The sequence below is a fragment of the Aplidium turbinatum genome, chromosome 4 (assembly GCF_918807975.1).
Source record: "Aplidium turbinatum chromosome 4, kaAplTurb1.1, whole genome shotgun sequence".
NCBI lineage: Eukaryota > Metazoa > Chordata > Ascidiacea > Aplousobranchia > Polyclinidae > Aplidium > Aplidium turbinatum.
In genome coordinates this window covers 24960047-24987916 of record NC_137475.1, presented here as the reverse complement: position 1 = coordinate 24987916, position 27870 = coordinate 24960047, and the positions used below count along the sequence as shown (strand labels likewise).

The 27870-nt window shown below is 38.5% G+C and overlaps 2 protein-coding genes across 2 annotated transcripts in view; both read left to right on the top strand.

Annotated features, from left to right (window-relative positions):
* The window catches only part of LOC145769008 (disabled homolog 2-interacting protein-like), a 35118-nt gene extending 18552 nt beyond the window's left edge, over positions 1 to 16566 (top strand). The window contains exons 9-17 of the mRNA XM_082580608.1: positions 3832 to 3973; positions 5118 to 5265; positions 5352 to 5588; positions 5816 to 6017; positions 6260 to 6414; positions 7102 to 7318; positions 7987 to 8212; positions 16278 to 16402; positions 16462 to 16566. Coding sequence (XP_082436734.1) covers positions 3832 to 3973; positions 5118 to 5265; positions 5352 to 5588; positions 5816 to 6017; positions 6260 to 6414; positions 7102 to 7318; positions 7987 to 8212; positions 16278 to 16402; positions 16462 to 16566 — 1557 coding nt within the window. The remainder of the gene's footprint in view (positions 1 to 3831; positions 3974 to 5117; positions 5266 to 5351; positions 5589 to 5815; positions 6018 to 6259; positions 6415 to 7101; positions 7319 to 7986; positions 8213 to 16277; positions 16403 to 16461) is intronic.
* A 16-nt stretch (positions 16567 to 16582) lies between these two features.
* LOC145769670 (uncharacterized) lies at positions 16583 to 27507 on the top strand. The gene is made up of 3 exons (XM_082581344.1): positions 16583 to 17060; positions 17541 to 17716; positions 26878 to 27507. Exons 1-3 carry the CDS (start codon positions 16709 to 16711, stop codon positions 27001 to 27003), a joined length of 654 nt encoding a protein of 217 aa, XP_082437470.1. The 5' UTR covers positions 16583 to 16708; the 3' UTR covers positions 27004 to 27507.
* Positions 27508 to 27870: the final 363 nt, after the last annotated feature.

The following is a 27870-nucleotide window of genomic DNA, read 5'->3' as shown; positions in this document are numbered from 1 at the left end:
TCTCATTGATTCTAGTCACTCTAAAAGTAAGATTTTCCGAATGTGTTTTGAGAGATTGGTTGATTCAGATTGCGAAATAACTATTTGCCAATGAAATTGTGCAATGATAATAAAATATAAGCTTTCCCTAACCCTACTTTTTTGAAAAGCTCTTGTGCACCGCAAAAATTAATTTAAAGAAAGAAAAAGTTTGACTACGACGGGCGTCGAACCCCCGTTCTCCCGATCAGTAGGCAGAGGATGAAACCACTGAACCAACCGTACCAACGAGAAAAATGTTGCATTCACACGGTTTTAATACAAACTTTTACCAAAATATGTAAATGAGACAGAAATCTGGTGGGAAAAAAAATTTTGCGGCCCGGTCACCGAGATTGACAGAGTGAAGTTTCCGATTGTTGAATTCTTATTACCGGGGAACTATTCCATCCATTGGATGCCGCTGAATGGAGAGCAGTCCTCAACGTGCGTTGCTCAAGCGCACACCCCAAGAGTCGAACCAGCGACGCTTGATCTTGAAGCTTCTTCGTTCCAGAAGTGACGCGCTAACCAATTGAGCTATCGGGGCGGACTTAAGAAGCTTAGTCTTAAGAAGCTTAGTCTTAAGAAGCTTGTTTCAGAAATTGCAATATGTTAGGAGAATCTGATGAAAATACGAATAAATGGAGCATTTTTGTATGGAATATATGGAAAAAAATAGATTTATGCAGCACTTCTTCATTTAGCTAATCTCATTGTGTCTTTAGCTTTTGCTAATTCTTGTGATTTTAGTGCAGACAGACTAACTACAACATTAGGATGTTCCTTGAGATAAAATGCAACCAAGCTTCAACTTGATATCTGATATCTTAAAAACTTGAGCCAATTTGCTAAAGCTGATGGCATTTTCGAGCTCAGCGCCCCTGATATGCTCTAAAATCGTTCTTACCTTCCATGCCAAAATTTTTTTGTTGACCTGTCATCTGTGGCAGGCATGTTACCGTTGCGGGCTGCGTCTGCCAGTCACGCATTAGACATTTTAGCTAGACGAGAGCCTGCAAATGACGTAACTTTGAAGTACACTTTTCATTTTGAAGTTGCCTACTGCCAGTGATGGGCATTATCGGCGATAATTCATCGGCGATGATTATCGGCGATAAATTTTTATCGCTTATCGTTATCGCTCAATTATTTTTTCAGCTATCGTTTATCGTTATCGCCAAAGGCAATGTTTGATTATCGCCGATAATTAATCGCCGATAAATTTTATTTCGGATCAACACAAGTGGAAAGACCATGAAAAGTAATATTTTTACTAGCCACCTAGTTAACAAAACTAAAATTAAAACCAGTTCTTCTTCAGTGCCTGAAGTGTGTGTGCACAGGTCGTTATCAGGGGAGGGGGCACGCCCCCCTGCAGCGACGGCCCTGACAACACAATAATTTTTAGAGTTGCAAATTGCAATGCAATGAAATGCATGCAACAAGTCACTTGTTGTTTTGCTGCAATGGGCGAGTGAATTTCGCAAGTTAAAATTCGCGAGTGAATTTTACAATTAAAATGTAAGCGCACAGGTGATTCCTTTGAAGCGAAAGAAATTGGCAAGTGGTTTGTGAAAGTGTCGCAATACGAGGCCGCTTTTACATCGGAAACATGGTCTTTCGCGCCACCTCACGATCAACTATTTTATTCTTGTGTTTTCTTTTTCGTTGGAGGTGTTAGTTTTTAGTAATTGTCGTAAAAAAATAAAATCTCTTTCGTCAAAACATGAAACTTACTGTTTTTTTTTTTTGGTTTTTTTTATTATCTTTATTCTGCATTGCGGGAAAGCGGACTTGAGCGCTATGCATCGGTGTACGCCTTCCGACGTACACCTGACCCACGCTGCAGCCGACGGCAATGTCTGTTTCCGGTTGTCTACTCTACTTATGACTTAAATTTGGTACTACCCATTACTCGAAATCGATCACTGGGTAGAGGCAATTATCGTAAAGTTTCTTGCCCAGAGAAACAACAGCAAGTGCGGGTGGCTGGAGTCGAACATGCAGGCTCTCGACTGCGAGCCCAACGCGCAACTAAAATTGCAAGAACTTGCCTTGAGACGTGCGGTTACGTCACAAACTCAGATTAAAAGACAAAATTCACACACAATAACAACACAAGATCGGTTGTAGACTGTAAGATCGATTTTTTTCTAGCTTGGCGATATAACTTTAATCCAAAAATAATAACCAAATGCATAAGTGCCATTTAACTCAAAAAGTTAACCCATTTGTGCCGAAAGTGAAAGTACTTAAAAAAGTTTTCGGAAAATATAAATATTGCATAATTATGACCTAAAAAACATATCACAATTATTTTTTTCCTAATTGTGTTTGTACTTTTTGAGAAAAAAGCCGTCCTATATATAAGACGCTAAGCAAATCAGTTATCAAATTTCACAAGTTTCTTGTGCGTAATGCTTAAGCGTTATTACATTTTACTTATCGCTCAAAGTGATAAACGGGAAATGTCTTGTTCATGTATTGTTATGTCATTATTGTCATCGAGCATTTTATTGAAATGAAAGTTCAAAAAATATGAAGATGAAAATTAGCAAAGTAACACAACATCACTGAAACAAGTCATTGCGGAATATGATATTGCTTGAAGCATTTGACATGCAGACCGACATCACATGTTTTGCATCTTGTAGTAGTTTTTGCATGACAATAGGCGCATCGAGTTGCGTGGTAAAATTATGCTGAATACAGTAGGCTATAACCTTTCTCATTTACTGTACCTATGCGACATAGCCTACCTCAATCAAATATTTTTATTCCCACTAATACAGTGCCTACATTGTAATTCTTATCTCAACAACTCAGCGTTCTGCCAATCCTTTAATGATGGTGTTCACAAAGAAAACAAAAAAAATTATCTGAAATTATCAGTAAATTACGATAATTATGTTATTGTTCTGAAACAAACACGACTAATTTGACAAGCTTGATGGATTTCACAGTATGCACATTTTTACTACCAATAACGCTTAAGATTACTGATAAATTTTCAAGCATTTTGCGTTTTTGGGAATTTTTTCAATTATTGCTGACTTTGTTGTAAACAGCCCTTTAAGCAGAAAGCAAAATACAAAGTTTGGAATTTTTTATGGTAGTTTTATTTGATTTAATTATTTTGCCTACTGCACGTAAGCGGCAGTGTAACTCAATTGATAAAAGCATCCAACTGGTATTTGAAGGTATAATTATAAGCACGGCGGTTACCTCAGTGGTTTGATTCTGGATCAAGAGGTTGAAGATTCGATACCCATTGCAGCTATTGCGATTCTATTTATGCATAACTTACAAAAAGTTTTGTCCCTTTACAGTATATTATGTTCGATTTTTCGTCATGTTAATGAAAACAGTTCGTGCTGTATGGGATGGGGCAGCGCTAATCAAGAAAAAAAAATTATCGTTATCGGACATTATCGGCGATAATTTATCGTTTATCGTTATCGCTTAACTTTTTTTTGATTTATCGTTTATCGTTATCGCTTTAGGCATTTTTCGTTTATCGATTATCGTTATCGCAACTGAAAAATGAGTTATCGCGCCCAACACTGCCTACTGCCATGTTATATTATTATGATATTATATTTTACGTTCATGTAGTTGCAGGCATTTTCTGAACTATGACCAGTAAATCTGCGGCCAAATTGAAATAAACTTAACAAAGCATTTTCGAAAACAAATTTTCGAATTGAACAATTGACGATTTGCACAGTTGTGCATCAATTTTGTTTTTGACTCTATCTATGAAAAAATTTATATCTTTGTATATTTTTGCAATATTGTAAACTTCTTCAGGAGTATATGACAGATGTCGTCATGGATGAGGTTCTAAAGGTTGAAGAAGAAAGTCTCATTTTTCGGGAAAACACGATCGGTACGAAGTCAGTTGAGGCGATGTTGCGTCTAGTTGGAATGAAGTATCTCTCCGATACTTTAGGTACAATCAACATTTTTTGATACGAGTTTCCTCTTAGAAATGACCAATTCATAGCATCAGTGGGTCTGCACCTTGATGGAAAAGTTTATTCTTGACTTGGTGTAAATAGATAACAATTGATGAAGACTTAGCCTACGCATTTATTTAATTTCCAAGCTGGTAAATCTATTGATGGAACGTTAATTTAATATTATGCGGTACTGGTAATAATTGAAAGAAGACGATATCAATTCATTGATTAAAACTTGGACAGACATAATAACATTTGCTTTGGTAATTTTATGTTTTCGTTGTTATTGACGACATTCCCATGGAGAGTAATGACCAAAATGTATTTTAGTATCTTAGGGTATTAAATGTTACCTTGATTTAGTCTGTTATCATAAAACCTTGAATTAATGTCTAGTGTCAAGAAGTATTATGTTATGACGTCGCACTCAACATTTGTAACTCTGGACAGACGTAACAGAATCTAACAGTAAAGGTTTAGCAAGTTTCTAACACGAGAAGCAACTTATGACATGTTTTCTTAAATTATGTACAGAACATTTGATGCACGCTTTTAAAGGGATACTAAAGGAAAAACCTGACTTGGTTTAACTTGCTACCATAAAACGATTTTCAATAAAATTTTGCCCCATTGCGGTCTGACCATCATTGCGCGCGTGCTTTTGTCAGAGCTTTCAAAACCAGAATGGGCCTGAGCAGCGAAGCGTGCGACTGTACAGTCTACGTAACAAAAGACGCGCAATCAGCTGATCACACAACAGTTGTTACTGCAGGCGATTTAACTGTAGGCTATGTAAGTATGTACATCAAAACATCAGATTTCAACGTCAAAACATCAGACAGTTTGCTCAAAACCTCAGATCTGATGTTAAAACATCAGATGTTGTAACGTGGCTTTTGTTATTGCTGCCTTTTGTGACGTATTCTCGAGCTGTGTTTGCCACTTTTTGGTCATTTTGAAAAAAAATGAAATTAAATGAAACATTGGACTTTGGGCCTTTCCAGCGCCATTAAAAACAAATTTTTTTCGGTAATTTTTTTTGAAATGTATCCTTGAATGTTCAGTTTACGCATTTTAATGCTTAATTCCCGTTTGAAAATTTCATTTAATATGCCTTTAAAACTTCATTTCCAGGCGACTTTGTTCACGCTCTTTTCAACATGGAGGAAGAGTGCGAGGTGGACGGTGGCCGACTTCCCCCTCAAGCTTCCCTAGTGGCCAATCAAAATAATCTACACATGAGCTGCGATGTCGCACTTGGAAAAATTACGGCATCAGCGAGGTTGGTGGCATAAACTTGTTCTTCAGTTTTACCATGGAAATCTTTTGCTTTTATTTGTAGTCATCAAATCTGTTTTGTTCCATCAGCACCCTCCCTTCTGAGCTCAGAGAGGTCATGTCGTCTTGGAGAGTAAAATGTGAAGAAGCAGGTAGACCTCGCATTGCAAACAGACTTGTTACTGCATCCCTGTTTCTTCGCCTTCTCTGTCCGGCCATCCTCAACCCGAGTCTCTTCGGACTCGCTAACGAAGTTCCAAACAAAAAAGTGTCCAGGAGTTTAACTCTCATTGCGAAAGTCATCCAAAACCTTGCAAACCGAAGCAGGTAAGGAGCTCTTTGATTGATTGTGACCACAAAAAACATTCTCGGGAATACGCGGTTGGTGATGGGAATGTTCTCAACGTTGCAGTGTGTTTGTGTAAAATGTTTAAATGTGGCGGCCGAATTCCTGTTTTGTTATTTTTGATTGAAGAAATTCTCACGTTATTTCTTTAATCTTATAAGCGAAGCTGGAATCGTCAAGGAAATAATTATGGCTGCCCTTCTCGTAGGTTTGGCAACAAGGAGGAGTATATGCAATTCATGGATGTGTTTGTGAGAGAGAAGTGGGACGACATGGGATCGTTTATCTCTAATGTTTGTGACCCATCGATTCCACACGTCCGCAAAGGATTTGAAGGGTTCATAGACTTGGGAAAAGAATTCGCTAAACTTCATGCGTTTTTCGTTGAAGTGCTTCCAGGGTTGGATCAGGTATTTTATTTTACTAGACTAAAGTTTTGCATTCTGTAAGTGTTGATTGATGATGATTAATCGATTGTTTTCTTGTTGTTCGCTTTCTTTGCTACTTTCAGAATTCTCAACAGACATAGGTATTTTGTGCTAGCATTTTGTGTACGCAACTGGGGAGTTTTGGCGACCTTACGTAGGATTGTACTGTTGAAATGTTTTCATGTTATCTAATGATTCTTTTTTTACGCCAATTAATTTTCTAGAAAGTGGTTGGTAAACTTGGAGATCTTCCATCAATTCTAAACGACATCAGCGCTGCATCCAACGAGCCCACAACAACGTGCGCCTCATTTACGCGTGATCACGTTGTTGAACAATCCGATGCAGCTCAAGTAGCCAAAAACCCTCAACTGTTGAAGTAAGTTATCGCTTAGTCAGGGCCGTGTGAGCACCATCTCGGGCCTCCCCCCACCGAAATCCACTAGTGGGCCACAATGTTTAGTGATTGCTTTTAAAAGTAGGATCAGAAAGCGTTTAGGGCCGCAAGCTCTTTCAATGTGGGAAAACGATTTACATTTATCCTTTTAGCAAAGAGTAGCTTTGAGTAGCGTAGCAAAGAGTAGCAAAAAACAGCTTTTAAGATTTTATAGAAAAAATAGTTAATACAGACAATGCAGTAGCGGATCTAGAAAAAAGTTGGAAAAGAACCAGAGTTCAAACTAAAACTTTTCATTCCCTTAATCCCCAGCTATGTTTGTCCAATATTGCCGAAATGAACGAAATGTGGTTGAGCGAGCGAAGCGAGCTAGAAAATTTTACAAAAATGTAAATTACAAGTCCGGAAAAACGTAGTTGAGACTCAGGGTAGTTTTTTTTTTCTTTCACATCAAATGGATTGTTCCGGCCTAAGATATTGCTCCAGCACAATAAATTCTCTCAGCCACTAAATCAGTTTTGTTTTACATCAATTTCAAAAAGACTCATTTTTTGGCTGGGTGTGTATGTATAATACTGTGACTAACGGAAGATAGTATAAATATATGAAAATGACTTGTTTTTCATTATTGTGTATCTGTTATAATATAAATACATTCTCATTAAACAGCTGTAGTGATTCGGAATTCTCAGCACATGTCACCTGCTGCAATAGCACCCCTACCATTGATGAGAGAAGTTTTCTCTCAACAGCTGGAGCATCTTCCTTGGTTGACCTGCGTGACTTCATCAACGCCCATGAAGATGCAGGGGATAGTAATGCTCCCACCTCTTCACTCTCTCAAGATTTTTTCCCTCTTCGCCAAAGCAGTAATCCAGCTCTTCCTGTAAGTCGACGCTCTTTAATTTTTTTTTTGTTTTTGCTAATGATGACAGTTTTTTGAATATGTTTGCAGAGTGCGGTTTGGTCAAATTTGATAAAAAGTAAATCTAATTTGATAAATAGTAAGGTGGCGCTGACGACAAAAACGGTTGCTTTACACTTCATAACGTAAGTAAAATCAAGGTAAAGGCGAGTCCCATACTTGATCCAAGCATCGGCGGATGAAAAGGTAAGGTTCTCATTATACAAAGTCTTCGGCACTAACGAGAGTAGGGTGGCTAGTTCCTTTTTCTCGGCCGCCTTTCCTTCAGCAACTACACCTGTCCAATTTATCCTGGATAGATGTGAACGGTGGTTTTCAACAACCAGCTGAAGCGGGGAGTAGAACCGGAGTTGCACCCGCTGCGCCATCCCACTTTATATCCTAGTTTGGTTTATTAGGCAATTTACCCAGATTTACGTTTGTTGTTATTTTGAAACAAAAAATAGTATGCGTAAGACATAATTGTTTTAGTTAATATTCATTGATGCTACTAAAACATGCATATACTTGTAGGCTTTGTGCATATGATATATAACATAAATAGTATTGTGTGTGAAACGTTTGCGCATCATGACTTCATGTTGCCTAAGCGGTCCTGGCAAAATTTGAGTTTGATATACTTGCTTTAGATCACTTGCAGCTTCAACAACAGCAACAATACTGATATCAGTTGGAACAAACTAGCCTTCACCTCGACCGAGAACATGATGTCTGGTGTTAACTACACTCCACAATCACAAAAAAGGTCCCCTCTCATGGTCAGCCAATCAGCTCATCGAGTTCTCAAACAATACTACTGTACGACGCATGACTTACTTTGTTCCAACAAAGCTCCGGTCCAACAAGATTCCAATGGTATGCCTATCTCTTTGTTCACTAGAAACGGTGACGCAATGTAGCAAACGTAATTTTTGAGACAACCAAAAGTCACCAAAGTGAAAACTTTAGGCTATTGCTTTGTTTTAAAGCTTATAAAACGCCTACGACTTAGGTTCATTGAAGGTCTTAAAGTTATTAGCCTACGTTAAAAAAAAACTCAAAGAATATTGTTAGGTCAGGATCTTTGTTTTATCACAGTTATCTCTTTTTCAATATTTTTTATAAGTTCAGCAAATTTCGATTTGTTGAAATTGCAGCATAACAATTCATTTGTAGCATCATTCCAGAAGCGCAATGGGTAGGCTATAAAGGTCACTTAACTTTGTTGTTGGTCACTGCTGATTTGGGAATATTGTACAATAAAGAAAACAATATCAACGAATGACAAGTGCATTGCAAACATTGGACACTTTGCCTCATTTTTACAGCTTTTTCAGGTGCACCAGCAACTTGCGTGCTCGCCCATGACTGTACTAGGCTATTGTATCAGAGATGACCGGCTATGTCACATTTTGAAACCAGGGATATCTATAACTACTTCTTCCATACAGAGCAATGTGTTTATGGGGATTGTTTGTTTGAAACCTAACTAAGTGGGCCAATGGTTTTGTAACACATCAGCAAAAAATCGTTATTTTTGTATTAAACCTCTGTAGACATGAATCACATGTTTGTCAACGTTGACACAATACAAGAAAGAAACTTTTGCAAATTAGGAGTTGAAATACTGCACAACCAGACATCTTTCTCACTAGAAACCAGGGATGGATTTCAGCCGGAGCGGTCCGGAGCGCCGCTCCGGAAACTCGATCAAAAAATTGACTTCTCCGGAACGGCGTTCCGGAAGCTCAAATATTTTATACTCTTATCATGCTTTGCCCTGTTCAGTAAAAGTATATATTATTCTTGATGAGTCGACCACGTTAAATCGGGTATTCACTCTGATAATATAATATCTTCGTACCAGTCTTGACGGAAGCGAACCTGTGAATGTATTTGTCTTGTTGAGCTCGCTAGTCTTACGGCGAATGGTATCTTTGAAACCCTGAAGAGCTGCCTAAAATCATATGGCATGTCTACAACATTTTTATCTTCTTGTTTGATTGGTGTTGTATGTGATGGCTCGGCTGTGATGATAGGTCGCAAAAATGGTGTAGCAAAATGGCTTCGTAATTAATTTCCAGACATTGTGGTGTGGTATTGTGCCAACCATAGATTGGAACTATCGGTTCGTCATGCTGTAAATCACTCAGTATAATTTGAATCGATTTCGATCTTTTATGGACAAACGCTATAGCCTTTACCACGCTTCTCCTAACAATAGCAGGGAATTGGGTGAATGTGCAGCGGCTATTGAAGTGCAGTTGTTGAAAATCGGAAGGGTATAGGCCTTCTGGACACACATCGGGTAGCCTCGAGTTTCCGCACAGTTAGTGCCGTCTGGAATGATTTCCCAGCACTTTTCGAATTTTTCAAAAAGGGGGCTGTTAGCGACACAAGAGATTCTCGGGAACGTACGAAATATCAAGGACTCTTGTCGAAGATAACATCCACGGATTTCTTTTTGGACTTGGCTTTGATGTACGAATACTCGCAAGAATTATCCGAAATAGCCTAATCCTTGAACTGTAAAACAGAGCATGTAGGCTACTATTTGAAATGCAGATAACAAAATTAATAATCTTGCAAAATTATTTGAAACACGAAGGAACGAACCCGGACGACATTATGGCATTGCTAAGGATGCTGAAGAAAACTTAGAGTTCAAAGGTGTAGAATTACATGTAGCCTAAACAATTGCAGAAATAGCCCGCTAATCAATCCCCGCATCTTCTACACTGTAAATCAAAAATTGTAGTTTTAACCACTTCTAGGGGTGGTCTAAAAATTCCACTTCTACTTTTTCATTCCCACCCCATATAGCCTATTGGGAAAGATGGTCATTTTCACCCTACCAAAGGGTGGTATTTCCCACCCAACAGAGAAGGGTGTATAATCACTCAGGAAATTCCATCCAAGATGGCTTGTTGAATTCAACAGACTTGTCATTTATTAACCGCTGAAAAATACTTGATTCAACTATTTGGCCAGAGGACACAGTAATGACACACGGAGAAAACGAAATCGTTGAAGTGGCAAAGAGATTGCGCTTAGATGAACGCGAAGCTGCTGTTAGAGGACTTCGTGAATGAATATACAACTACGAAAAGAAGATCCCAGAGTCTTCAAAATTTGATAACGTCACTATAATCCCTTCCAATTTCATCGAGCGAGTGTGAGCGCGGATTTTCACAAATGAACCTCATACTGACATCTGACCGTGCTTCTCTACACACTGTAACTGTTTCAAGTTTACTCTTTATACGAATGATCCGTCTTCCACTGAGAAATTTTTAACCAGCAAAGTATGTTGGATCCTGATTACGCCATGGACGTAACCCGGCAATTGAGACCCGAAGTCGCCAGGGGTTTTATGATTTTGAATACGATAAGTGTCTTAAAAATTGAATACCCGAAAATGAGAAGGGCCCAAGTCCACATTTTTGGCAAAATGAGTTATACCCATCATCGTAATACTAACGCCTAGCGCTACCTTATGAGCAAATGAAAGGTCCAAATCCACGCTTTGAAACGAGTTATCAAAGGCAAATAAATTTGTATGATTAGCTGAATGGCCCAAGTCCGGGACTTCGGCCATTCTTTCATAATAATTTTTTTTATATCTTACATTCTTAGGCCATATACTGTACATTCTTATTCTTAAGCCATTCTTTCATAAATTGACGTTTCAAAGAATATGATGGGATTCGTTCGAACTAAATTTCGGATCCTTAAGTCTAACGCTCTTCCTACCTTAGAAGCTAGTCAGTGCTATACTAGCCAAGTACCGATTAAGGCTGCGAAGAAGCAAGATGTTATCAAACTGAAAAGCTACTTGCGCCAAGAAACAAGAGACATGATAGACCAACTCGTTACAACGGACGATGCATTCTTTGATGCACAAAACTCAGACTATGAAAACTAAAGAGTTACTTTTTACACAAACTGCTTTTATCTTACGCAATGAACTGGAAAACTGCTGTTACTGTACATAACAAAAGTCTCAGATTTCTTTCATGATGAATGTATTTTGATATGACAATGGGGCAAGGTCAGTGGCGTACCTAGCGAGAGAGCGCCTCCCCCCCCTGCGTGGCTTTTGTCACTGCATCTTCAGCTAAGAAACGCTCCATTTTTTGTCCCAAAAAAGTTGTTTTTCAAAGCAAAAAAGGTCTTCAACCTCGAGAGGGGCCCTTAAACGTGGGGCTCTTTAGCTGTGGGCCCCCCTGCGACTGCAGGTATTGCAGGGGGGTTACTACGCCAGTGGGCAAGGTGCTATCTATCAATATATCCAAGCAAAGCGCAGTGCATTATAAATTTGTGAGGTCCTGAATATAAGAAGGGTCCAAATCCAGTGAGTTTGACGATCCGCACCGCATAAACTATAACGCACAGCAACACACAATACAGCTTTTTTGTTGTCGATTCCCATGAGTAACTACCCACATTAACCAGGCTTTGAGGGGGGTAAGGGGGTAGGGGGGGTAAAAGCTCTCTCTTTAAAAAAAAGTATGAAAAACCTTGATGACTAAATTGTACAGTAGATAAAAAGATTTTCTACAGAAGCAAAGATATAGACTTTTTAAAGTTTTAACTAACGTCACATTGATGTAGAAAAATAACAACCTGTTAAATTTTTGATACCTCACACTCCCATGACTTCTTCCGCGCGCATTTTGGCATTGGTTGCTTGCACTGATTCTTTCACACAAAACGTTTTGTTTCAGCAGTTTTGAGTTGTTCAATTCTTAAGTTGTAACGGAGACTCAATTTCTCCAATATTTATCATTTATGTTTCTTCTTTAATCTCAGCAGAGTATAAAACTTGTAAAAGTTTTTCATCCATACGACGTCATAAATGAAATTATATCTCAAATCGGCGTAATGACGTGACATCATCTAAACATTTTACCGAATAATAAATTAACAAATTCGATCGTCAAAAGTGGTTTGGTGGTGGTAAATATTACGTAATGAAAAAAATGTGATAAGGTTGGAAGACATGACGTCATGTATTTTCAACACAAATTAAAGTTTAAAATTTATTCTTTTGCTCATAGTCGTAACTCGTAATCCACCTTCAAAGCGGTACTACAAAGAACAATTTTCGATAAGGGGGCATCAAGAATAAGTCGACATGACTTTTAACCCTTAGAAGGTTGGGCTCCTGGAGTCTTGCTCAGTTTGGGGGAGGGGGCTGTCGATTCTTCTTATGCTTTAGGAGTGATATCTCTGTTATTTTGGCAAGGTTTCAAAATTTGGGATTCACTTTGTAAAATTATTCACGCTGAGCATATCCGAAAATTAAAACTATGTGAATTTTAGAACTGCTCATATACGTTGAAATAATTGAGGTCACTTATGAGTGTAATTTGTAGCGTAAGTTTACACATTATTTTTTGGTAGAGTAATGAAGAACGTGCATTGTAATGTTGTGATTAATTTTTTTTTTACATTATTTTACATACAGCCAATGCCCTTCACGCTGTGAAACAATTAGGATTAACGAGACATGGGCCAAATTAATTACTTTCATCCAGCTGGTGGGAAAATGTTTCACAATAGAGTATGAAATATTTCAGAGGATGTGCTGAGAAATGCCTTATAATATCTTTCAATTTATAACCTTTATTCGCTCAAAATTTCAGCTCAATAGAGGTGAATAAAAGTTAGGAAAAGTCAAGCAATCTCGTAGTCGCAGCCTCAGTGGTTTTAGAGATACAACTGTTGATACAAAAAGTTGAATTGACAGCCCCCCCCCCCCCCAACCTTCAAAGGGTTTGCTTTGAGTCAACAGATCTATGCCTTAAGGTTTACGTCAGCTCCGGAGATCGGTAAAATATAAGGTTGTCATCTTCGGTGCAACAAGACCTTTGATTGATTGGTTTAGTGAGGATGCGTAGTCCCATTGCTTTCATTTTGAGTGATCATACTGATTTTCAATTTATTCCTACAAGACGTTACGTAATGAAAAGATATATAACTAAGGTTATAACTAATGACTTTTCAATTCAAAATGAAGTTTAAAATTTATTCTTTTGTTCATAGTCGTAACTCGTAATCCTCCTTCAAAGCGGTATTACAAAGAACAATTTTTGATAAAGGGGGCATCAAGAATATGTCGACATGACTTTTAAGGTTTACGTCAGCCCCCGAGATCAGTAAAATATAAGGTTTTCATTATCGTGATTGTAAGCCGAGGGAAATTTTTTCTCTAAAAAACAGATTCCCGGGAAGCTAAACATTTTTTCCAGCCCTGGTAGAAAACAAGAGAAATTAAATAATATACCACTGTCTTGCATGTCTTGCACCAGTGGCGTAGCCAAGGGAGGGGGTTCGGGGGTTTCAACCTTTTAAATTGAATTTACGGATGTTAATACATTGTTTACAAGAAAAGCTTTAGCCTGTGATGTAATTTCTCGTCAAACTGTGCAAGGATGCAAGCCATCTGCAACTGCTGAGATCGCTTGTTCGATCTAGATTAACATCTAAACAGCTATTCGTTATGCAAAACTTGAATATATCAGAAATAGCCTAAAGTAACTTCATTGTCTCAAAGCTTTTTGTTTGACACTCATCAAGATGTATGACCTTTATGACGTTACATTTTTTAAACTTTGGGTTGACTTCAGAGCATAAAAGTTAGTGACTTACCGAAATAAGATCGTTTTTTGGATCAACCAAGGAGAAAATTGATAAATAATAAAACTGTAATAATCTCGCAAAAAAAAGCAATCAACCTATGTCTCTAAAACAAAGTTTGCCTAATTTTAAACGAAACTGCATTACAAGAGCGAGTTTTGCCAATACCGAACATTCAAATATCTCAGTCTGGAATTAGCAACAAGAAAACATAGAGACTTAGCTTTATTTCCGAAAAGTGCCGAAGAAAACATGATCTTATCCTTTTGCTATGCCACCGGACAGCACCATTTTACAGAAATATTCATACCCACAATTTTGTTGAAAATGCTCTCAGAATGAACCAAATTAAAAATAATTTTTTAAAATTTTCTGGGGGAGGCCCCCCAGACCCCCCGCCGCTAGGTGTCGCCTTCAGCAAACACGCCATCGGGCTGCGCCCGCCGGCTACACCCCCCTTTCAAAATTTTTGACTACGCTACTGTCTTGCACTGTCAATATTTTGTCCCCCCATTGTTGAAGGTCTGGCGGCGCCACTGATTGTTGGCTATAACTTGAAAAATCAAAGTGGAAAAAACTAAAAACAAATTTTTTTCTTTTTTTTTTCTAGGCTATAACTTGTATTTTTTTGTATTATTGTTTCACTAAAATATGAATATTTGCATTGAACAACGCTATACCATCTATAAACCATGATACTTACTTTAGCAACGTTTTAGATACATCAAGTGTGTTGTTTCAAAGTCTTATAAAAACATATTTTTGAATTTCTTCTACGACACCTAGCGCATTTGGAAAGTAAAAAACTAGCGCTCCGGAAGCTAATCTTCTGGATATCCACCACTGCTAGAAACTATACCAGAACAAAGAAATCTGATGTCATGCTATAAGAACTACTCCACAATTTTTCAGAACAATGTTAACTTTTTTTCGTCTACCTGTATAGCCTTATAGTTGGCTAGCGCGTGACTTCGTGAACAAAGAAGCTTCAATATCAAGCGACTCTAGTTCGACTCTCGGGGTGTGAGCATGAACAACGCATTCCAAGGCTGCTCTCCATTCAGCGGCACCAAATGGATAAAATAATTCCCCGGCAACAACACTTTAACAATCGGAAACTTGACTTTGTCAATCTCGGTAACCGGTCCTGCGTCAAAAACCTCTACAGTAGGCTACAAGTATGCAAAACTATCAGGAAAAACCTGTCAAAGGGTTTATCAGTCCGAGGATAAAGATGCAAAACCAACTAACTTCGCTAATATCAGATAGCCTACGTAGGTTGCAACACATTTAAGTAATTTTATTATATATTTACAAGAATAATGATTATAAACTTTTGGGTTCCTTTTAAGCTATTTTTTTCTGCGTAAGGTTGGGCTACTTTTGGGCTAAATTTGTCGTCAGATTGAGCGGATTTTTTTTTCTGAAAATCTAGCGCTGACACTACACTCGTTGTTTGTTTCCAAACTTTGGGAATAATCAGCAATTATTTTTCAAAAATGCATTTTAACAGTTTTTTTTTCACCGTCATTATTCCTTACAAGGTACTTGAGTACAGCCTTTAGTGTCAGCTCGCGACAAAATGTAGACAAAACGCAACGCATGTAGAAGTTGTGGCAGCGCGTTGTTTATCGACTGGCAGCGAGCAGCGGCAGCGCTGTTCTTTTGGTATGTTATAGACTTATAGAGATAGCGAAAGTGCGATTTTCAAATTAGCCAACTCTGTGACTACCCACATTTCACACGCCACAGGATATCGCTGTATGAATTATGATTTGTACCGTAACGTTTTTAGCTCGGGTGAACGTCGCTGGTTCCCAGTCCTGGCAGTCCCCATATTCCCAGTCTAATATCTTTCAGTTTGAACTTTGAAAAATAAAAATCGTTTCATTGACTTCCTATGTTATATCGCATACGCTTCAAAATGTTTTAAATATAAAAGAAAATTAATAAAAAAAATAAAAGTAAAATAAAAGTCTTGCATGGTTTTGCGTGGCCTAATCACCTTGCTGTACCCAGAATAATCCCAGATGCATGGTTTTTGCGATAGCTGTGTCTCTACAGTATATAGCCTAAATGCTATTATTAATTAACTAACAATGGATAAAACACTAGCAACACACACAGAAGCTGTCAGGACTGATATTGCAACAATGCAGTAAAAATCAAAATTACGTCTCTCCCAAAGTATTGCGTTTAGTTACAAAGTTGTGTTCAAGGGTTCATGGTGATGGAATTAATGATGCCATCAGAAAGTGTGTATAAGAATGTCAATTAAATGTAGGTTTTTCTGTTGCAGATACAAATCCGACTTCTTCTGCGCATCCAGTTCAAGCTTCGTATCACCAACAACTGAAAACTGTATTAACAACTGAGGCTATGGTGTACCTCACCCCTACACACCATATGGCTGCATCAAGCTCGGTTATCACTAGTCAGGACGTCCAGTTTTTCTCCGAGCTTTGCTACAAACCTTCATTAAGCCTGCTCTCTGTTGTTGGCACGAACAACGACATCTCACTGAGAAACAGTCAGTCACCTCCGACGTCATTCAACACCAAAAGTTGTCACAGTGGTTCAAGCAGTAACGCTTGCATTTCGAATCGAGATTATATTTATCGAAACAATGCTGACATTTCTAACACTGCCCTTGGAAACACTTCCCTTGTTATTACTGCTTCCTATCAATTCAATACAAAAGCTTCACTCGTTTCACCTGATCATGAACCGATGGAAGATGACCATTTGTTGCTTCCTGCTCTCCGACCATCCACATCACTTTCCCAGTGTTCCTTTAAAATAAGCAACTCTCGTCAATCGGTTTTTCGCGGCAGCCCCTCTGTCTATCAGTGTGATGAAACATTTTTGGCCACAAAAACATTAGTACCCGTTATGACGTCACCCATTAGTAAGGTGCGAAACACGCCGCCAACGAAATGCAGCAGTGGTGACGGCGTCCAGATGACAGCGAAATCGGGAGAATGCAGCATATATCCGAGAATCCTCCCTTCACAGCTGAGCAATAAAGTTTTTATCGCAATTACAGCGTCCACCAAGAGTATCAAGCGTCATATAGACAATGGTAGGAGCTTTTCCTTATTTTGCTAATTTCTATGTAGATTTCCATTTCCATTTTACAACCCGTACTGCTTCCATGCTGACTCAAGGCAGGTTGGAAGAGAATGATTTGATTTTATGTCACCATCACTAGAAGATGGAGTTACTAGAATAGAGGGTTTTTCTGCCCTGGTCCGGGAACTACGTATTGTCTGGTCTCTACCTTTCGATCAAGTAGGCTTGGGTGGCCTTTCAGAGAGCAAATGCCCCCACCAGTATAGCTCTACAAGTCATTGAGGCACTGAAACGTTCACCGTGTTAAGGTAGAAATTCGAAACAAATAACCCAAGTTGATGCACAACATAGCCTACTGCAAGCAGAGATGGCGACTGATGATGATGTAGATTTCCACGACAAATTTGACAGAATGTTTTATTCATTTATTTCATTGTGCCACGTCGTAGTTGTTTAGAGGCATCCTTAATGCTGCACAATTGCATTTCAGCCATTTCCTGTGAAATACTCAAGGAACAAAAAAAGCTCTTTTATTCGGCATCGGTGGCTAGTTCTGGTGGTTTGATTCTCCATTGGAATGAAGGCAAAGCAAAAATCTGTACACAAAGGACAGCGTGTGGCTCTTATAAACAGTATGGTGCATCACGCAGTGGCGCCATAGTGCAGGTAGTTATTCAACACTTTACAGTGGGGTAGTTCGGTTTCAACTTTTTAAGTTTCGCTAAAGGTTAGAATAGTTGCTGAAGTGCAAATAGATTTAAAAAAATAATTAAAACCAGCTCTAACAATTAGTTGCTTGCGCATTTAAATTCATTTAAACTTAATTTACGTTTTAAAATCTGTCTATTAGTATATAATGTTTTCAACGGTTTGGCGCCGAATTAATTGTTACTTTACTGGCATATCACAAGCTTGCCAGAACTTTGCGTTCCCAGCGTCAATTGCTCTGATGTAATCCTTTATGTAAAGTGCAATATGGCAATCGCAGCTTTTCTGTTGTTGCTGCCAGCTGCTGGCATAATTTATCTGGTTGTTTAGTTGAAAGTTTAAACAAATACAAAACTAGCTTGAAAACATTCTATTTTATTGAACATTATGATTGAAAGTAGGTCCCATATTATTTTATCACCATTGTCATGTGCAGCGCCCAGAAGCATAGTTTACACTGTGGATATGATGTTTATAAATGCCGTTATATTATGTTTGTTATAACTAATCTGGTCCTTTTTTATTTAAAAGTACCCAAAATTAAGGATGCAAATGAAGCTGTTTTTTGGCATTAACCTTAGCCAGTAGGCTTTTACATACCTGCTTATCTAATGACAGCGGAATTGATAGACCTAAATACAAAAAATGGCCAACCTTGATCATCAAATGCTTAGAAACAAATTTAGACTACATTAAAGACAGAACACTCTGACGCAGTTTAGGCTAAGCTATTGCCTTAGTAGCCTACTTGAAGTAATTTTATTTATTTGAAATTCATTTTATGCTTATACTGTAAGTGACCTACTGCAGAAGATCTTACAGAAACCCGCAAACGTAAAGAAATTGAAAACAGGTTTTAATACAAGTAGAGCTATGAATACAAGTAATAATAATGTAATGGTATTTTTATTGTCGTTCAACTGCTAAGGTCTTTTAGTGACAGGGATTGTTTTTAAATTAGTATCAGATTTAGAATGTCATCACTTACAAAATTACCAGACTTATGCCCACTGAGTTGGTCAATAGGTACAAGTGCCAAACCACCGTGTACTCGCCGTAGTCCGCCCCGATAGCTCAGTTGGTTAGCGCGTCACTTCTGGAACGAAGAAGCTTCAAGATCAAGCGGCGCTGCTGGTTCGATTCTCGGGGCCTGCGCTTGAGCACAGCACGTTAAGGACTGCTCTCCATTCAGCGGCATCTAATGGGTGGAATAATTCCCCGGCAACATGACTTCAACAATCGGAAACTTACTTCACTCTGTCAATCTCGGTGACCGGGCCTGCGTCAGTGATTCAAAGCCTCTACAAGCATGCGAAACTGCCAGGATTAAGCTCTGCAAGAAGCTTTCCCAGTCCGAGGATAAAGATTCAATCAATCAGTACTGCAGTTACCTAACGTGGACGTCGCCATGTGAACTGGAAGCCAAACACTGCCGCCCAAGATGAGACTCAAAGAGGAATACAATATTGTCGGTTTTCACTTCAATTTGACAAATTAGGCCAAATTACATTCGGCCTTCTTCGCTTTCTTTTACCAACTTCCAATTATCTTATTCTTCTAAAATATAATCATCATCATCTCTCCTTACGATGTGACCCAACCATTTAAGGCGGTCTCTCTCTGCTTGTCTTCCAGCTCTCCGACTTGCATTCGTTCTCTAATGATTTCATTTTTTACTTTGTCAACTTTTGTCAATAAAAATAAACTTGTCTTACTACTGTAAATGTAAGTCACAATCAATGCGCGTAGCCACGCCGCAGGCAGGGGCGCCGGAACGATTTTTGACTGGGGGGGCAAGGTTACAAAAAAAGGGCACTGTTGTTTTCTAAAAGGCCAATTTTTTTTCAAGTTTTCAGATAAGATATAGCGACAATGCTAATCTATCAGCTCACTATGTATTGAGTACCGCTGTACCGGTAATGATAGCCTACAAGTGTCCGGTATACAAAAGAAGGGCATCATGCTATGTTATAATGATGCAACCTACTGTCAAATTAGCAGCCTGTGGCCATGGCCGTTAAGTAGTGCTTAAATGACAGCCGGTGCTACCTCCTCAATCGGCCAAGTTTGGCCGCCGGTCTCTTCAAGCCAATTATTTAATTTCGCAATAGAATGATCGTGGATTTTACCTGTCGAAAATATGTAGTAGTATCAAAGAGTGACGCAAAATTAGGTCAGCGCGTCTTAATCGCCACTGTTGCATTGTGCGGGAAAATTTGTTATTAGGCGGGTCAATATAAGGTTTGACCCCAAAAAAATTTATACAAAAGGTTTTTTTGTTCCAAGTGTATGATTAGGTTGTACTATACCCCAGAAAAAAAGTCTACAAAAACCTGACCCCGGGAAAGTAGTCAATTTACATAATTTGAAAATGGTGACCCCCAAATTTTTCAATGTACACAAAATTTTTTTTTAGTTCAATTAACACACTATAAATGTATTAAACACATATAAAAATGGTATCTATGCACCAAATGAACATATCAGAAACCGTCTGTGATGTCACTATGATGTCATGGAAGACATAGGCGTCGATTATTTAACATTTAAGAAAAAATCTGAAGGGGCAAGATGATAAAAAGTGTGAAATATGTACCCAAATTTGAACAGTTCCATAAAATTACACTGTCAAAGCTACAAAAAAGAACAGAAAAGCAGGGTGGCTGCCTCCCCAAACAATTTCTACTGAGGGGCGCGCCTCCCTGCCTCCCAGGAATCGACGCCTATGATGGAAGAGTATATGCACTAAACGTCAGAGAATGTCAGAGATGAAGTACCATTTTTCAAGTTATGATTGTTACATACTAGTAGTCGTCACAATTATCATCGTTAATGTCTGTGTCGTCTTGATCCAATGGAAGGACATTGTTTGGGTTTTCACAGGACACAAGTTGGCATTGTCCACAAGCAGAGGTACACGGAAATCCGTACCTCCTACATGTACATCGCCGTGTTGTGCAAGCGATCGTGCAATTACAATGCACAATCTTTAACAGATTGTCCGGTGCAGGGTTTTTCAGAGTCATTACTGGTGCGAAATGTTTGTCCGTAATCTTCCAACCCCAGCCAGTAGGGTCCAAATTGATTTCTAGTCCTAACCATATCATTATTTGATAGTAAGCACGCAGGAAACGGAATATTGTAGAAGATGCAGTTGGTCGGAGTCGGGCTGGCGCAACGAAGGATGACACTGAAACTACTTTCTTTTTCAACACAGAATGTCGCAAAGATGCCAGCGAATCGCTTTGCTTTCCAGCATAGAGTAGAACCATTGACTGTTTGCCATACTCTTCAATTGCATCCACCTTCTGGCCAGGTTTTGTAAATGCAAGTGCCAAGGATTCTAGCTCTTTGTCGCCTTTGGTGGCTTTCTGAAAGAGTGTTCTCTTTTCTATTCCGAAGATTCGTGAGGTGGTATCGCATCCTGTAAACGCATGGATGAAGAGTAACTGAGAACACAGCTGTTGTCCGAGACATTCCTTTAGGGTACTAATATTGTACACCCTCTGATCTTTTGACCTCTTGTCCGAACGAAAATACATTGTCTTCTTCCGACTGTCCATATGATAGAGGAGAAGGATCAAGAGATCTGTGTCTTCTCCAACCAGGGTTGTAGTGTGGTATTCAGAAGCTGCAATAGCTGCCTGAACAATATCATAGTCGGCATCTCCTTCAGCGTTTATAACTGTGGGGCCTTTCTCTCGCAGTTTGTTGCTTATCATATTGATCAGCCCTTGCTTATTGCAGCCCTGTGACAGGAATTCCTCCTTGTTTCCAGTGAAGACTGTTGCTGGAGTGAAGCTCACTTTTGGATGATTTTTCTGCTGACGGCGTTGGTGGGTGCAGTCCTTCACTGATGGTTGATCACGATAACCGTCGAAAACGACTGTCGCCATCCCGTAATTGCGTAGGGTAAAGTCGACATAGCCATCCGCAATGGCACCGTATGTGCTTCCCTTCGTCCATTGTACGCGATGCATGAGTGAACCACCATCAAGGACATACTTCTCGGTCTGTGGTACTTCGTTGGTAACAGCCTCATCAGATAGGCTGCTTGCGTACTCATTGATTGCTTTAGCAAGCTGTGTTTTCCCTGGCTTCCTCATAATGTTGCTTGTCTCAAACAGGGCAGGTGGGAATGGGCTCAGTTCGTATTCTAGAACCTCCTTTAGAGAAAAGTCACCTGCATTCGATATGACCAAAAGTCTCTGAAAAAGTAGGGCGGGATCGATGGATCTATCTTGGGAAACTTTGATGCAACATGAATCATGTAAAGTTTTCACTTTGTTCTTCCGTTTACTTGCATATGTAAAAACTGGCTGACCCTCCATTTTTTCTAAGATTTTCCTCCCGACTGTTCGATAGTCATCAACATTTACGCCATCTTTCGCAATCACTCCAGTGATGATTTTCCTCAGCGTTGGATCCGCACGAAATGGACTGAATGATTGGAGCTTTTCTTTGAGTTTCGCGAGGTCGGCCTGATCTCTCTTCATCTTTGCCCCACTCATTTCCTTATGCTGTGCACTCGTTGTAAATGCACGCTTGTTTAAGTCCTCCATCGCATGATTGTACTCTGAACAACCTGGTGAGGATAACACTCACAAGGCTCGCTGCTCCTCGCTCATTCCACTACCCCTTGTCAAGCCACCGGTTGTCTTTAGCGATCTCATCAATGTCTGTTCAATTACAAGGTCCGAACCAAGGCGAGCCTACACTTTATCGGTTCGCCTGATGACATGTAATCCATCCTGAAATTTCTTGAAGACAGCAGGGTCCTTCATTTTGAGGTTTTGCATGTTTTGCAAGTACAAGTATGCTGATTTCAAGTAGTTGTGGTGCCCTGCAGCAGCAAGTATTGGTAAGCACTCGGCAACAGCACTAAGATGTCTATCCCAGGAACCAATTCGATCTGCCATCAGCAGCATTCGTGTACATTTGACCATGTTCATGTAAGAAATCCAAAGCTTACTTGTCTTAGATTCATCAGACAAGCCAAGTTTCTTCTTGTCAAGTGCTTGCTGAAGTTGACAGAGACTTCGGAGACAAATGCTAAAGTGCTTGCTGAAGTTTAACATTTGTCTCCGAAGTAGCTACTGTTTCCAATGTGGTCTTTCCTTCTATCAACAAGGTGTACATGTCCTCACACGACCTTCACTGAACCAGCTAACTCGGGATCACTATCCATCATTTCAGAGACCAGCATTCCATTCAAGTATTTTTCTATCAAGAGGTAGCCCCGCAAAACTCTCTGCACAGCTTTGCCACTCATCATATGCTTTACTGCATTGTCCCCATAAACAGTTTCGAGAATGTCCATCAGACCTGACCCTTGTGGACAATGTCAACTTGTGTCCTGTGAAAACCCAAACAATGTCCTTCCATTGGATCAAGACGACACAGACATTAACGATGATAATTGTGACGACTACTAGTATGTAACAATCATAACTTGAAAAATGGTACTTCATCTCTGACATTCTCTGACGTTTAGTGCATATACTCTTCCATCATAGGCGTCGATTCCCGGGAGGCAGGGAGGCGCGCCCCTCAGTAGAAATTATTTGGGGGGGCAGCCACCCTGCTTTTCTGTTCTTTTTTGTAGCTTTGACAGTGTAATTTTATGGAACTGTTCAAATTTGGGTACATATTTCACACTTTTTATCATCTTGCCCCTTCAGATTTTTTCTTAAATGTTAAATAATCGACGCCTATGTCTTCCATGACATCATAATGACATCACAGACGGTTTCTGATATGTTCATTTGGTGCATAGATACCATTTTTATATGTGTTTAATACATTTATAGTGTGTTAATTGAACTAAAAAAAATTTTGTGTACATTGAAAAATTTGGGGGTCACCATTTTCAAATTATGTAAATTGACTACTTTCCCGGGGTCAGATTTTTGTAGACTTTTTTTCTGGGGTATAGTACAACCTAATCATACACTTGGAACAAAAAAACCTTTTGTATAAATTTTTTTGGGTTGCCCCCATATTTTTCATATATTGACCCTCCTATATTGGTGGAATATATCCATCTGCGATCACCGGCGCTGTAAGTCTTGTTTGCAATTCCGGATGTTTATTTTAAAAAAGTCTTAATGCGAATTGCTAATTTAAATCGGCTGGCAACATTGTCGTTTTTATGTCGATTCGATGTTGTCGGACATTGAATCGTTGTTAAAAAGAAGAACTAGGTTAGTTGACATCCGAGGGGAAAACATTTTTTGATCATATTTTGCAAAAATTATGATTTTTTTAGTAATGTCCTTCACATCATTGAAATACTTATTTTATTACCTTGCCGTCATCGTCAACACATGTCGAACGTTGTTTTTCGTTGCTAAACAGAATTCTAGGGGAGTGGCGAACTTTTTTAAAATCAGCCACGTTGGAGACACTCGTGCGAGTGTCGTTAGATGGTCCCGCAGTACTGGATTACAATCCCGATATAGCAGTTATTTTGTGGTGCAATGATTCTATTGTAGGACGTCGCCCAGGCCCAAACTTCAACAACGCTAAGTGATCATTTTAGCATTGTTGCAAGCTTAATTCTATATACTTGTGCTATCGTTACTTTTATTTTGTATTTTGGCCTCCAAGCACGCAGATTTGGCCGCCGAGAAGGAGCTCCTGGTAGGCCACGATGGCTGCCAAAAAAAAAACGAGTTTTAAGGCCTGTACTGTGTTGCAAAATTTTGTGCCGTATATATTATTTTGAGGCAAAAATGAAAGATTATAATTACGCTAAAAGCGAATAGCAGAAATTGTTATATTGAAAAATGTCAGAGATGGGCAAGATCACCAGTATTGGTGATCTTGAAGATCAAGATCAAGATCACCAAGAATAGGTGATCTTGAAGATCAAGATCAAGATCACCAAACTATGTGATCTTGAAGATCAAGATCGTGATCTTGAAGATCAAGATCACTTTTAAGATCACTTTTTGTGCACTTGAAAAAATGAAGTTTTTGATCAATGATGTTGCAAAAATAATTATTATAAGCAACCTGGGTAAAGGTATATAGTTGGTAATGCTAACTTTTAATTTTAACTACTCGATCGCTGGCCTAAGAATTGTAATAAGTTAGTGACTGTTGCTATTAGGCCTATCAATTGTTGACGTAGTTTGCATAGAATCCCAACGTCACACCCAAGGCCGGGTTAATTACAATAGTAAGCTACTGAAAAAGTCGCACAATTTGCAATTAGTTTTATAGTTTTTATTTATAATAAATAAATATTTATAAAATAAATAATATAAAATATAATATAATTTATAATATATTTATAAATAATTTATAATATAAAATAAATATAAATAAAATTATAATAAATAAATAAAAATAAACTTTGAACTGCATCATTTTTTACCAAAATTTTGTCTGGTTCATGTGGGAGTTTTTATACGTGTTACTAAGTAGTTTTAACTTTCACTGTGTTATGTCAATGTTTATTGCACCATTTATCCATCTGGCAACCTTAATACTGTTGTCTGCTATCAAAAAAGTTCAGAGGTTTGAGGTCAAACAAATAGCTCCATACTCAGATCCTAAACAAGTCTTGGTCTGGTTGATTAGCTGCAATAAACCACTTTACATGACCAAAGTCGGCTAGAGTCCAGATTTTTTAACACCGCCATTCTAGACTTTCAAACATCAAACATCTAAAATTGGGTCAAAGAAAGCAAACATTTCTTTAAAATTCACACATGCAAATTGTGAACAAAGTTAGATCATTTTTATTATACGTCAACATAAAGTACACGGAAGTTGACTTCTTTATTATGACCAACACAGAAAACTTTTTCAATTTTTAAAATGGCAACACTGACCAGATTAGATGGAGACTTTAAATCACCTTTTGTTGGACACATATCATATTAACAGTGGCTTAACGTTAGTAGTTGCCACTAACTACTTTGTACAGTTTACGAGTTCTAAAAAAATGCCTCTATCTTGTAAGTAAACTTCAATTTTAAAGTGATCTTGATCTTATTGTTCTTCAAGATCAAGATCACATAAAAAAAAGTGATCTTGGATCAAGATCAAGATCACCAAAAAAAAGTGATCTTAAAGATCAAGATCACGATCTCTTCAAGATCACTCGTGATCTTCAAGATCAAGATCACGCCCATCTCTGCAAAATGTGCAGTAGCTTACATGACTTTAAAAGGGCACCATTGCCCCCCCTGCCCCTCGATCTGCAGAAAAATTGAGGGCAGGGGGACATCCGTCCCGCTTCCGGCGCCCCTGGCCGCAGGCTGCATTTTTATTCTAGAATGGGTGAACTATTTTATTGTGGAATTCTGTTATGGTGTTTCGACGATTACTGAAACCTTTAGTTACACAATTTTTTATTGTGAAATCTGCTTCTAGATAGTTTTTGTGTATGTAACATTGCGGAAACTTCTTGGACTTCTTGAAAGTATGAGTATTATTAGAGTTGTGTTGAGAGTTGGGTTTAGAGTTGTGTATTAAGGCCTAAGGGGATTAAAAGTTGTAATAAAAAGTATGTCGAACACGATTGTAGGCTAGAGTTTTAGCCGATATTGAATAGATTATTATAAACGTGGAAGTTATTCTTCGCTAGATATATTCAGGGAGCTAGACCAGGTAGTGACTACCTCTCTAGCATGGCAAAACACAGGACCATGCAGCTGAAATCAACTAAACATGCAAAATAAAAATTCCAGTTCTAGACAAAAAATTACCTTGAGCAAAAATTATCACTCCCCTTTTTTTCTAGTTCAAATTTTGCGCGCGATAATTTTTTGTCTAGAATTTGAATTTTCATTTTGCATGATTAGTTGATTTCAGCAACATTTTCTTGTGTTTTGCCATGCTAGCCAGGTAGTCACTACCTGGTCTAGCTCCTTCAAGAAGTCAGTCGTGTCTGATTGACGAAACGTCGGAATAAAAGCAGATTGTCACTTCATACATCTTGTGATAGTTTAGCTTAATTTGCACCAGTAGAACGCATCATGTTATGTACTATCAGTTGTGAAGCTCTGTGGGAAAATCGTTCCGAAAAGTATCTAAAACGAACCGATCTTCCTTTTAAGATATAGCGTTAATGAATTTCTAATAAACGCATTGCTTTTTGTTTACAGATTGAGCTGTTTGGAAACAGAGCAAACGAAGAAAAGAGAAAAAGACGAAAAAGAAAGGAAACGGTTGAGAGAGATAATCGAAAGAAAAAATTTGTCTGTGATAGAGCAACAGCAAATTATCTGTGAGCTGGAAAGAAAATTAAGAGTTTTTGTAGACTGTGATTGAATCAAGGCAACTCTCAAACCGACATAAAATCAAACCGCCTGTCCGCTCAGCTTCATCGATGAAACCGATGTTGATAAATGGCCAATGCGAACGAGCGTCGGAATCTTAAAAAATGTCATAACTTCTCCATGTACCGTAGCTATTGCCCTCTGAACTTTGACCTTTCCTGTTGGTCAGTCATGTTATTACGACTCGACACACATTGTTTTCAGTTCTATGTAATTTTCATTCAAATTTTGAACTGAAAAACGTTTTGTTTGCATCTGGTTGACTTGTTTCAACTTTTATGCTACGCGGAAACATCGTTTAAGTTTGGATATATAGGATATACTCTATAAACTGTTGCTGTATGTTTTACACTGTGGCTACAAAATACTGCATGTTTGTGGCAAAGACTTTGTGACTTGCGGTGTGTTTGAGATATCTGAGTTGTTTTTTCATTAAATTAGTGCAAACTAGAGAAGTTGCTTGGTTGGTTGCGCTGTAGGTTGGTTTCCATTCACAATAATATGCTAACATTAAAATCATATCGTAGCGAGCGCCTGAGGTAGTTAATATTGCCACAACGTACGAGTATGTCAATTGCATTGCAGATATTTGTCATGGTTAGAAAAACGTTTTCTGTCAATGCCCCCAGCATTCCAATATCGCATATTTCAAAACGGGCAACAATAAAGTTTCAAATATTGTTTCAATACTTATGTTGAACCAACGCTACTTTATGTTAGTTTCTTGAATTGAGCTAAACATGTCAATCTTTCTACAAACCATGGCTCTGTATCTTAGTAGTAATAGTTTATAAATATTTGAACGAAAGTGATGACACC